The sequence below is a fragment of the Eriocheir sinensis genome, chromosome 59 (genome assembly GCF_024679095.1).
Source record: "Eriocheir sinensis breed Jianghai 21 chromosome 59, ASM2467909v1, whole genome shotgun sequence".
Lineage (NCBI taxonomy): Eukaryota > Metazoa > Arthropoda > Malacostraca > Decapoda > Varunidae > Eriocheir > Eriocheir sinensis.
The window spans coordinates 11,558,571-11,571,288 of NC_066567.1; the positions used below are offsets into that span (position 1 = coordinate 11,558,571).

Consider the following 12,718-nt stretch of genomic DNA (forward strand, 5'->3'; position numbering starts at 1 on the left):
CTTCTAAACTGGCACCTCTGTATGATCTCTTAAGAAAGGAGTAAAATTCAAATGGACTGCAGTAGAGGAGGGGTTTTTCAGGACATAAGATTTATTTGAGGAACTCAACGCTGTTAACAAGCTTTGACGGAGAATCTCCCTTAATTGTAGAAGTGGATGCATCCCCTGCAGGTGTGGGCTGTGTTCTTCTGCAAGACAAGCAGGGCATTGAAAGACCAGTGTATTTTGCTAGCAAAAGATTGTCACCAGCTGAAAAGAATTACTCTCAGATTGACAGAGAAGGGTTAGCTCTAGTGTTTGCACTTAAAAGGTTTAGGTATTTCTTGCTTGGGAGACCTTTTCTAGCCAGGACAGACCATAAGCCCTTAATAGGACTGTTTGGTAAGGGAAGGCCTGTTTCCCACAATGCAAATTCAAGAATACAGAGGTGGGCTTTGTTGCTATCCCAATATGATTATGATCTTGTTCACAAGGCAGGGAAGGACAATGTTGTGGCTGACGCCCTGAGCAGGCTACCCATTAGGGATGATTTTGAGTCGGCCAACCCTGCTGAATATGTAAAATTAGTAGAGTCACTGAATTTTGAAGACATCTTTTCCATACTGTGAGAAAACTGACCAAGAGGGACCCAGTACTTAGTCAGCTGAGTAGCTGTCTGAAATTTGGGTGGACTAATGAGGTTGAGAACCTGTTAGTAGATTATGCATCTGTGAAAGCGGATCTGAGCCTGCACAATGATGTCATTCTTTACCGGAATAGGGTGCTGGTGCCAGTGGATCTGCGTTGCCAGGTACTCGAGCATTTGCACATTGGACATAATGGCATAAATGCTATGAAAGCTGAGGCAAGGAACTGGGTATGGTGGCCCAAGATGGATCAAGATATTGAAGAGGTTACCAAATGTTGTGACATTTGTTTCAAGAATTATAGTACATCAGCCAGTCCAGTCCTTGCCTGGCCCAGTGCAGGTATGCCATGGTCAAGGTTACATATAGATTATGCAGGTCCCCTTGAGAATAAGTATTTCCTTGTGATTGTAGAAGCCTTTTCAAAATTTCTGGATGTTCATGTGACAAACAGTATAACCTCTGCTGCTACCATTGAGTTGCTCAGGAAGTCCTTCTGTAACTACGGTTTGCCTGATATAGTTGTCTCAGACAATGCTTCTTGTTTTGTATCACAAGAAATGCAGCAGTTTCTTCAGAAAAATGGTGTTAAACATGTAACTCCGGCCCCATATAGTCCTGCATCTAATGGACTGGCAGAGAGATCAGTAAGGTCCTTGAAAGAAGGGTTGAGGAAGTTCCAAAAAGGTAGTCTAAGCACTAGACTCTGTAGATTTTTATATAATCAGAGGAAGACAGTTCACTCTGCAACTGGCAGGTCGCCAGCAGAAGTGATGTTTAACAGAAACTTTAAGACAACCATTGAGTCAGTCAAGACTAATACATCTAAAGACAGGGTTTTAGTTCAACTGAGCCATCAAGTTTTTCATGATGAAAGTAAACTTTTTAAAATAGGTGATGCAGTTTTTGTAAGAAACTATAGTAAAGGAGATGAATGGGTGAAAGGGGAAGTTGTGGAAGTGTTAGGATTAAGAAATTACAAGGTTGGGGTTCAGGATTTTGGTAACATGTTATGGAAGAGGCATGCAGACCAAATCATGCATAGATACCTGGTTACAGCTGGTCAAGAGAAGTCTGAGGGTGCTGGCAGTACTAATTTACCACCTAGAGACAGTAGTGTTCCTGTACAGGGGGGTGATTCAAGTTGACCAGTGGGTTCTGGAGATAGTTATGACCGTGGATCAGGGGAAGTAATCGAGTTCCAGGACCACAATGTAACAGGGCAGACCGTGACAATTCCAGAAACCCATGAAAAGGTACCAGTACCCCAGACTCCTGTACTGAGACGATCCGGAAGAGTGCTGAAACCTCCGGATCGACTCAATCTCTAAAGGTGTCTTACTGTAGCTCCTGTAATCTTAAGTTTATATCTGGATGTCATAGTTATGTTTTTTTATTATTTTCTCTGCTTCATGTAGAAAAAATAGGGGAAGGAATGTTGGGTATTCCCCTGTTGAAGGGATAGAATACGCTTGCCGCGTCTCGTTTGTCTGTCTTTTGGCGCCTGTTGTCGTGTTTCGAGTCGGAATAAACAAGGACGCCGGCCTGTCTTCTGAGTTGAGTATCTCTGACCTCCTTCCTGTTCGTATGCAACAAAACCACAGTATTTGTAAAGGACATACTATATCACGGATGACTTTTATTACGCCTTAAGGCGTGATATAGTGTGCCCAGCTCCCAGCGGCGGGGCCGCACATACGCAGTAGCAGCCTTTTTTTAACGGCTAAAGAGACAGTTCAAGGGCGTAAAGAAAAATATTAAAAAAAAAAGCCTGCTACTTATTGCTCCTGAATAGAGGTCAATGGAGTATCCAAAAAGAGAGGTCAATTTCGGGAGGAGAGGTGTCCTGATACCCTCCTCTTGAAAGAGTTCAAGTCGTAGGCTGAAGGAAATACAGATGAAGGAAGATTGTTCCAGAGTTTACCAGCGTGTGGGATGAAAGAGTGAAGATGCTGGTTGACTCTTGCATAAGGGGTTTGGACAGTATAGGGATGTGCATGAGTAGAAAGTCGTGTGCAGCAGGGCTGCAGGAGGCATGCAGTTAGCAAGTTCAGAAGAGCAGTCAGCATGAAAATATTGATAGAAGATAGAAAGAGAGGCAACATGGCGGCGAAATTTGAGAGGTAGAAGATTATCAGTATGAGGAGGAGAGCTGATGAGACGAAGAGCCTTTGACTCCACTCTGTCAAGGAGAGCTGTGTGAGTGGACCCCCCCCCACACGTGAGATGCATACTCCATACGAGGGCAGACAAGGCCCCTGTAAATGGATAGCAACTGTGCGGGGGAGAAGAACTGGCAGAGATGGTACAGAACTCCCAGCCTTGAGGAAGCTGATTTAGTAAGAGATGAGATATGAAGTTTCCAGTTGAGATTTTGAGTTAAGGATAGACCGAGGATGTTTAGTGTTGAAGGTGATAGCTGAGTGTTGTCAAAGAATAGGGGATAGTTGTTTGGAAGATTGTGTTGAGTGGATAGGTGGAGAAACTGTGTTTTTGAGGTGTTTAAGGACACCAGGTTCCTCTTGCCCCATTCGGAAATAATAGTAAGGTCTGAGGCTAAGCGTTCTGTTGCCTCCAGCCTTGAATCGTTCCTGTAGGGTGGGTCTTCTATTAAAAGAAGTTGAGTAATGCCGAGTGGAGTCATCGGCGTAAGAATGGATAGGACAGTTCGTTTTGGAAAGAAGATCATCATTGAACAACAGAAAGAGAGTGGGAGATAGGACAGAACCCTGTGGGACACCACTGTTAATAGGTTTAGGGGAAGAACAGTGACCGTCTACCACGGCAGAAATAGAACGGTCAGAAAGGAAACTGAAGATAAAGGTACTATAGGAGGGTAGTTTGGAAAGAAAAGATTTGTGCCAGACCCTATCAAAAGCTTTTGGTATGTCCAGCGCAATAGCTATGGTTGCACTGAAATGGCTAAGAGAGGATGATCAAGAGTCAGTTAGGAAGGCAAGGACATCGCCAGTAGAACGTCCCTTGCGGAACCCATACTGGCGATCAGATAGAAGGTCAGAAGTGGAAAGGTGCTCTTGAATCTTCCGGTTAAGGATTGATTCAAAAGCTTTAGATAGACAAGAAAGTAAAGCTATAGGACGGTAGTTTGAGGGATTGGAACGGTCACCCTTCTTAGGCACAGGCTGTATGAAGGCATACTTCCAGCAGGAAGGAAAGGTAGATGTTGACAGGCAGAGGCGAAAGAGTTTGACCAGGCAGGGTGACAGCACGGAAGCATAGTTTTTAAGGACAATAGGAGGCACTCCATCAGGTCCATAAGCCTTCTGAGGATTGAGGCTAGAGAGGGCACAGAAAACATCATTTTGAAGAATCTTTATAATAGGCATAAAAGAGTCAGAGGGGGGATGAGTAGGAGGAATATGCCCAGAATCGTCCAGAGTGGAGTTTTTAGAAAAAGCTTGAGAAGAGTTCAGCCTTAGAGATAGATGAGACGGCAGTGTTGCCGTCAGGACTGAGGAATGGAGGAAAAGATGAAGAAGTGAAGTTGGAGAAGATGTTTTTGACTAGATGCCAGAAGTTATGGGAAGAGTTAGAGAAAGCAAGGTTTTGGCATTTTCTATTAACCCTTACATTACGGCAATCGTATATATATAAGTGCGCTACCACACGCCCCACCCGTGCGGGGATCATATATATAATCATCACGCTCTACGCTCCCTACGTTTCAGATATACCGCCAGTTCTTGACTCAGAAAAATGGTGGAGGCATCTGACATCCGTACACACTCATTCGTCTCCAGTGCGTGCCCTGCTGAAGGCCACAGATCATTTTCCACTTTTGTTCAGAATACATCTGTCATGTCTCGTGACGCATCAAGCAGTTCCTCTGCTCCGGGCGGAAGTAGAGCGCAGGCGAATCAAAGTGACAGTGACTCTGATGACTGCTATGGTAGTGACACTGACAGAGGAGGGAGGGGCAAGTAGGGGGGGAGAGAGAGAGAGAGAGAGAGAGAGAGCAAGTGGGGTGCTTCCACGCGACGTGTCACGGCCACGAGAAAATGAACAATATTTTCAGCTGTCATAACTTTTTTATTATTATTAGGAGAGAAGTTTCATTACACCACCATATATACTAGATGAATATACAATTATTGCAAAGAAGAAAGACACCATTTCCACCTCTTAAATGTCTAAATTTTCCCCGTGCACAGCATCCAGAGAAATATATCGCCGCCCGTACTCTAAGGGTTAATGAAAAAGTTTTTGGTTAGTCGGAGAATAGATTTGGCACGATTCCGGGCAGAAATGTAAAGTTCATAGTTAGCATTAGTTCGAAGGCTCTGGTACCTTTTGTGAGCTGCCTCTCTATCATTGACAGCATGAGAACAAGCGTGATTATGATTAAACCAAGGCTTTTTAGCGTGAGGACTAGAGAAAGTACGTGGAATGTATGCCTCCATTCCAGAGACAATCACCTCTGTGATGCACAGAGCACACACAGAGGGGTCTCTATCCTGGAATCAATAATCATTCCACGGGAAATCGGAAAAGTACATCCTCAGGTCGTCCCACCGAGCTGAAGCAAAATGCCAGAAGCATCGCCTCTTCGGTGAGTCCAGAGGGTGTACAGGAGCGATAGGACAGGATACAGAAATAAGATTGTGATCGATGGAGCCCAACAGAGAGAACAGTTTGACAGAATAAGCAGAAGGGTTTGAGGTAAGGAAGAGGTCTAGAATGTTGGGCATGTCTCCAAGACGGTCGGGAATACGTGTAGGGTGCTGGACCAACTGCTCTAGATCGTTGAGGATAGCAAAGTTGTAGGCTTGTTTACCAGGCTGGTCAGTGAAAGAGGATGAAAGCCAAAGCTGGTGGTGAACATTGAAATCTCCTAGGATGGAGATTTCAGTGAAGGGAGAGTGGGTCAAGATGTGCTCCACTTTAGAGTTAAGTAGTCAAAGAATTTTACATAGTTAGTAGAGTTAGGTGAGAGATAAACAGCACAGATGTCTTTAGTAATAGAATGACAATGAAGTCTTAGCCAGATGGTGGAAAATTCTGAAGAATCAAGGTCGTGGGCACAAGAGCAAGTGATGTCGTTGCGCACGTAGGCGCAACATCCAGCTTTGGATTGAAATTTAGGATAGAGATATTAGGAGGGAACAGAGTAGAGATTGCTGTCAGCAGCCTCAGAAACCTGTGTTTTGGTGAGGAAGAGAAGGTGAGGTTTAGAGGAGGAGAGATGGTGTTCCACAGAATGGAAATTAGAATGAAGACCGCGATTGTTGCAGAAATTGAGAAGAAAGAGGTTCGAGGAGTTATCAAGACACCTCTCGGGTCGGCAGCCAGAAGGTGAGTCCTCCCTGGGGGAATTTGTTGTCCCCCCCCCCAGGCGAGGACTCCGAGGCAAGGTGAAGGTGCGCCAGTTTGAAATTTGAATTTTGGGAAAAGGTGTATATGTTGTGTGAATGTAGTGGTGTGGATAGAGAGAAGATCTGTCTTTAGAGAGCATGCTGAACTACTCTCCGGTGTTGGTGAGACAATAGGGAAACGGTTAGTGAGGACATGGGAAGGGTCTTTGGAGGGCTTCAGCTCCCTTCTCACCTCCCATATATACCTCACCGGGAGTGGCTTGCACCCGTTCGGTAGGTGTCTTCCTACCTACTCCAGCCTGGGCGATACTATTTCACGGATGGACTATATATCACGCGACATCGGCTCCAGAGCCGCAGGTTGCCGACCATTGCATCAACCTGTTGCACGCTAATCACAGAATGGTTGCCAGTGCTTTAAGTGATTTTGCTTTTCTCACATGATGGCGCCTTCTCTATCCTACCTCCATGAGTGGTCCTGTCTTCATCCCATGCCACATGCAGCAGGTCAGATGCTAGGAGGAAGATGGGAGGGGAAGGGAGTGAACATCAAGAGAAAGGCTGCAGAACCAATAAAAATGCTCCCAACTCTGCCCTGCGTGTACAGATTGCAATGTCTATGACTACCAGCAGATTTGATGGAAAAATTGGTATAGAAGCATTGTTAATAAAACACAAATCAGGGTGAAAAAATTTATTATAATCATGACATTTTATGGTGAATAAGACTAATGGTGTATAAGATGACCCCAGAAATTAACATTCAAGATAAGAGTTTAGAGGTACATTCTCAGCATAAGATGACCCTAAAATCTGGAGTCACTGGGAAGCTGCAGCTCCAGCAATCTTATTCCTTTGTCATTCTTCCCAAAGACCAGTGAACTGATATTATCAACAGCTTCAAGTACAACAAAGTCTTCAGTTCAATTTTACCTTCAAACATGTTCTTTTGTGGGTTTCACAGGAAGAAATTGTGTTGTGACCAGCTTTTTTCTTTATCTTATGATGATTTATGGAAATCTCATGCATTGCTTTAGTTCCTTGTTGTGCAGGAATGTTACAGGTACTGCATCCAGTGGTTCCCAAATCAAATACTTTACCTTACCGGAGGGATTGTTACAAAAGACCTGCCACCATGTTTACATACAATGACTTGGAGCTCCTGCAGGCACATTGGGCATGATGATGACTGCCAATTCAATAATGGTTACATATGAGGTGTCAGTGTAGATATTTTGAAAGAAATAAAATAACTTAGGAAAGTAATGATCACCAGGACTAAAAGAAGAAAATAGTAAAATTACTGCAAAACTACCTTAAATGCATCAGCTCTGAGATGTTAAAAAAGCTGACAAAGAGCTTGGCAAGTTTTACCTTTGATCAGCTTCTGTGGGTTTCACGGGCAGTAACTGTTATCACCTCTTCTTCCTGTGTTGTCTCACAATGATATTTACCTTACTAAAACCTCACATATTACCTTACCTCTCAGGAACTAGTTCAGGCTCTCCAGGGGCAACAAGCCTAACAACAACTACTGATGAGTTTAGAGGTGATAAGTTAGTAGCAACACAGTATAAACCATCCATAAAACTAAACTTTGCAACCCTGCACTACGCCTTTGTGTAAACAGTACAACTAATTCCTCAAGTGTCTTTTGTAAGCATTCAGAGGGTCAATCCCTTTTCTTATGTCTTCATGGCTGATGTTTTCCGAGATATTTTATGGGAAAATTCTTTGTACTTGATGCTGATGTCAGAAATTTCATTTTCTTTACTTAAATATTCATGGGAAATATAGGGTTAAGGTGATGTGTTTGGCAATGTTCTCCGACGCCCCCAGGATGTAGGGGTTACAATTTTGATTCGAGCTTTGAAAATGATCCCCTAATTTTGCTCTCAAATATGTCAGATAATGGAGTACTTATACTCAGACATATTTCATAAACTAATAATTGAGATATGCCCTCAACTGGTCTCCTAAAATGTCCTCCATTTTTCCAAACAAAGTTAGTGGCGACTCCACTTCCTGGTTGGTAGACTCCAGAACCTCCGAGATAGGTGGAATGGCATCTGCCAAAGTGGCCTCAGGAAGTCCTCTTGGCGTCTCCACCAGGCTCTGGAACACCTCCAAGGCCCCCAACACAACCTGTGAGGAATAGCAGGGGAAGACATCAGGTACAGTAATGAGCTTATTTCTGTTCTGAACGTGCTAGCAGCATTTACGCAGTGAATAGTAATGAGGCCGTGATGGTGGGGGTAATGAAGGCATTGGTATTGAGGGCAAGATTGGAAATACTAAGTGATATTACTATACTACAGCAGAACCTTGACTTAACACAAGGTAGGTACTACAGAAACTTGTAATAAATTATGATTCATCAATTCAACCATTAATATCTTTATGTAACAGTGAGGTAGCATTACAGATCTACAATACCCTCCCTAGTTTCGCGCTTGGTTTGTTCCGAAGCTATAGCGCTAAACTCGAGGATCGTGAAACTCGAGGTATTGAAAACAGAGAGAAAGTTCTTATTTGTTCCTGCCCATGAAGAAGCTGACTTTTTTTCCCACTTTACTCTTTTGAAGCTGCAGCTGAAGGTGGCTGCCTTACAATTGGATGAGTTCTGAAAACACCCTTGTGATTCACTGAGTCCGATTACATCATTGATGGGCTCACCCAATCAGCGGCCTCTAACTATGACAAAGCAAAAGTTTTGTGAATCTGAAGTGAACGTTGATAGTTACCATATTTCCTGCCATATAAGACACACTGAAGTATAAGACACACCTATAATTTGGCAAGATATATTTAATAAAAATATAAAACTACAGTACCCTTCCGAGTTTTAAACGCTTCATTCCGCAGGTATAGGGCTAAACTCGTGGATCACAAAACTCGGGGTATTGAAAACACTGAAAACGCGCTTATTTGTTCCGGCCTGTGGAGAAACTGACTTTTTTCCCCACGTTACTCCCTTGTTATCTCAAAATACGTACCGTGTAAAAAGGCAGAAAATGTGAAGAGAAAACGGGACGTTTTGAAGCCGCAGCTGAAGGCAGCTGGCTGCCTTACAATTGACTGACAGTTTTGAATACACGCTTGTGACTGGCCGAGTCCAATGACGCCATCGACGGCGCTCATCCAATCAGCAGCCTCTAACTATGACAAAACGGAAGTTTTGTGAATAAGCCAACGTTGATAGTTAAATCATTAGTTCGTACCTTTTACCACGGGCCATTGGCATGCATCTCTGTGAATCTCACCCCAGCATGTGTGAACACAGTCACCCAGCTGCTAGTTTCTCAAGAATTTTGTACAGAGATTCCAAGTCGGCTGCATTTCACGGGAAACTCATCGAAATTCTAGTCAGAAACTCAAGTCAGCAGCATGTCGGTTATTTCCTTGTGAGGTCGGTAAGTTGTGGTCACAAGAAGAAGAAGAGGGTACAGGTAACTCTCGATTTACGCGAGTGTTGCGTTCTTGAAGAGGTCGCGTAATTCAAAAACAATGTAAATCAAACAAGAGGTAGGTTTCTGTCGAAAAATAAATACCGTAATTTTCGGCGTATAGCGCGCATTTTTTTTTACATAAAAAATGCCTATAAGTTTAGCCCTGCGCGTTATACGCTGAATGTACAAATTTTTATTGATTTTTTTCTTCTTTGGGATGTTTCTAAGGGTCTGTTTTTCGTCTTATCTAACAACAACGGCAAACTTACCTTTATTATTGTTTATAATCCTTCATAGTCCGTAGCTCTCCTATAATATGTTACCATAGAATACAGGGCGATCTAATAACTACTATACAAAGACTAAATCGGTGGAAGATCGTCCATGCCTTGCTGTTATCCCGTTTTTCCGTTGGGCGCCATTTGTATGAACTTGATCTTGATGTCACAGGTGGCTTAAGATTGTATGACTAAGGAGCAGTACAAGCTACATAAAAAATCATATTGGAAAAAAATGTCCATGTGTTCATTATTAATTGTTAATATTAGTGAGAATAATGGGGTGAATATGATATCAGAAACTGTACATCATGAGTCTTTTACGAGGAGTTATTTCACGCAATCCCAGCCCGGCCGCCATTTGCATTGTTTACAACCCACACCCACACAACAAACAGCTGCATGCCGCGTGTCACCAGAGCCGAGATATCCACTCGGGCACTCATTCTCAGCCTCTCTCGTGTGAGGAAGAAATGAGGGACACCATGAGGGCTGGCTAGTATTGGTACCGGTACCGAGCAGTCTGGTACCGGTAACGTACCGTATTGCTGGTACCGTTAGTACCGGTACCTGCCCACCCCTATTGTTGAGTAGCGTGGCGGCGTAGGTACTGTGTTGTTGTTCAAGTGGCGCGCGAGAAGAACTGAGCTCAGCTGTGTGGCCGTGTGAGTCCAGTTGCGTGAGACATCTGGTGGCCACTCCATAAAATATCGCGTATAAGTGGAAAAAACGCCTACATTAAACATTTATTTGGATTTTGGACCCCGCGTTATTTAAAAAAACGCGTAAACCAAACTCGCGTAAATCGAGAGTTACCTGTATCAGCTATCTGAGTGTTTTTTTCCAGTACCACAATGAGTTCCTCGAAGCTAGATAAGCTTGGAGTAACCAGGTTGAGCATGTCTTGGATTTGAGTCTTGCCCAAGTGTAGCCACTCCATTATCATGTCTTGGTCTTCAATGCTACGTTCTCATGGCATTTAATTAACAGTACAAGGCATGGTAATGGAGTGGCTATGCTTGGGCAAGATTCAAGTCCAAGACCTGCTCAACCTAATTACTCCAAGCTTATCTAGCTTCGTGGAACTCATTGTGGTACTGGAAAAAAAAAAAACATAGGTACTAAACCGATCAGCTGATACCCTCTTCTTCAAGCTGTAACACACTCTCCCTTTGTTTCCGGGCTAACCACTCAGGAACCAACAAATGCTTTCTTTTATTTTTTTTCTTTTCTTCAGGAAACACCACAAAGCAAACAAACTCTGCAATGTCTGGATCCATTGTTTGTTTTGCTTTTCAGCTGATATACCAGAATGCAACAGTCCTCCGTGTGACCAAACTTGAAGATAAATTCGAGGCAGAAAATTGTCGAGAGAATTTCAGTGGGAAATTCCCGAGAAACTAGCTTGTGTGAGCACGCCTTTAAGCTGCTGGTGTTACACTGGGCCTTTTTCCTTCAACCGCGTTAGCGATAGGGGGCGACCGACAACTCCCAACTTTTCCGGGTGTGCATCAAACACAGCCAAGGTCGTTTGTCTGTATTCACAACATAAACAAAGCAGTCACCCTGTATCGATTAAATAGTAAACAAAGCAGCTCTGCCAGTCTACTTTATGAGTTTCTTGGTTGGCCATTTTCCACTGCTCCGCACTCCTCAGCCACTGCCGTCGTCTGTTTGTTTACACACAGCCGCGCGGTAACTCGTATCCCCAACCGTTTTTCATCTGAAGGGACAACCAACAACTCGCTCCCAGTTGGGCACACGGGCAACCTCAGCTGGCAATAACCCCAACAGTTGGAGGAAAACAGCCAGTGTGACACCGCCTCAAGCAATCGCATGTAACTCGTGCATGTCAAAGCAACGTGAAACTTGGGGCAATAATGCGTGAAGGTCGGGATGGTAAGAATTTAGGATTGAGTGCGTAACTCGAGGATCGCAAAACTCGGATAGCACGAAACTCGAGAGGGTACTGCACTAGGAAAAGTATTGGTGCCAATACTGATCCTTGAGGCACTCCACTATCTACAATTCTCCATTCCAATTTCATGTCCTTTACTACTGTTCTCATCTCTCTTCCCCTTAACCCGTAAAGTACCATTGATGCATCTCACACGTTAAAAGCGATTTGCAATTATATACCGTTGACGCGTCAGACGCGTTTGCAAATTACCGTAATTAATCGCAATTGAAAGGACGCTCCTGTGCGCATCTAGATGCTCATACGGATACAGAGCATCGACTTGTGAGTCAGCCTAGCCTCTCCCAGGCCAATATGGCCCCAGGGGTGACGCCGACCCACTGGGAAGAAAGGGAAACCCAACGAAATCAAGTCCGAACAAAGTGAAAACGTCTGATTATCATAGTGAGGTCAGCCGAGTAGTGACCTTGAGCCAGTCACACACACACACACACACACACACACACACACACACACACACACACTATCATGGTTACCAAGTATTGAATTACGGAACCATTTTCGTACGCACAAGGGTGAGCCGCGAGCCAAGCCGGTGTGATGTCATGAGACATCCTATCTGAATATATACATGAATTTTGACACAGTACGTACCATGTTATTCATCGACTGCTTGTTGGGATTTGTGCCACCCAAGTTTATTTACTTTATTACACAAGCAAATGACGATGCATGTATGTATATACTATATAACGAGGATATCAACAATCACTCCTTCTTCTTCTTGTGACCTGTTCTGCTTTGAATTGCTTTTTAGGTCCTCATTGGTACTTTTTTACACTTAGATGCTTCACTTAGTCACTCTATGATAGTAAATTTTGGGTTCCACGATGCGAAAATAAGGATGGGATGTCTCATGATACCAGATGGCAGATGACACCACTACCACACCAGTGGAATGAACCTATTTTCTTCGTTACTGGGGTCAGTTTGAAGGGATTTAGCCAATAATTTTTTTTACTCCCAGTACAGTACTGGGGGCCACCTTTATATCACATAGGGAGGTACGCTATGGGTTAAATAACTTTCCATCCAGTTTTTCATTTTCCTTTCA

At 43.6% G+C, this 12,718-nt stretch overlaps 1 protein-coding gene across 1 annotated transcript in view; it reads right to left on the minus strand.

Annotated features, from left to right (window-relative positions):
- The window catches only part of LOC126985199 (HEAT repeat-containing protein 1-like), a 34,381-nt gene that overhangs the window by 12,853 nt on the left and 8,810 nt on the right, over positions 1-12,718 (minus strand). The window contains exon 4 of the mRNA XM_050839756.1: positions 7,982-8,104. Within this exon, the coding sequence (XP_050695713.1) occupies positions 7,982-8,104 (123 nt within the window). The remainder of the gene's footprint in view (positions 1-7,981; positions 8,105-12,718) is intronic.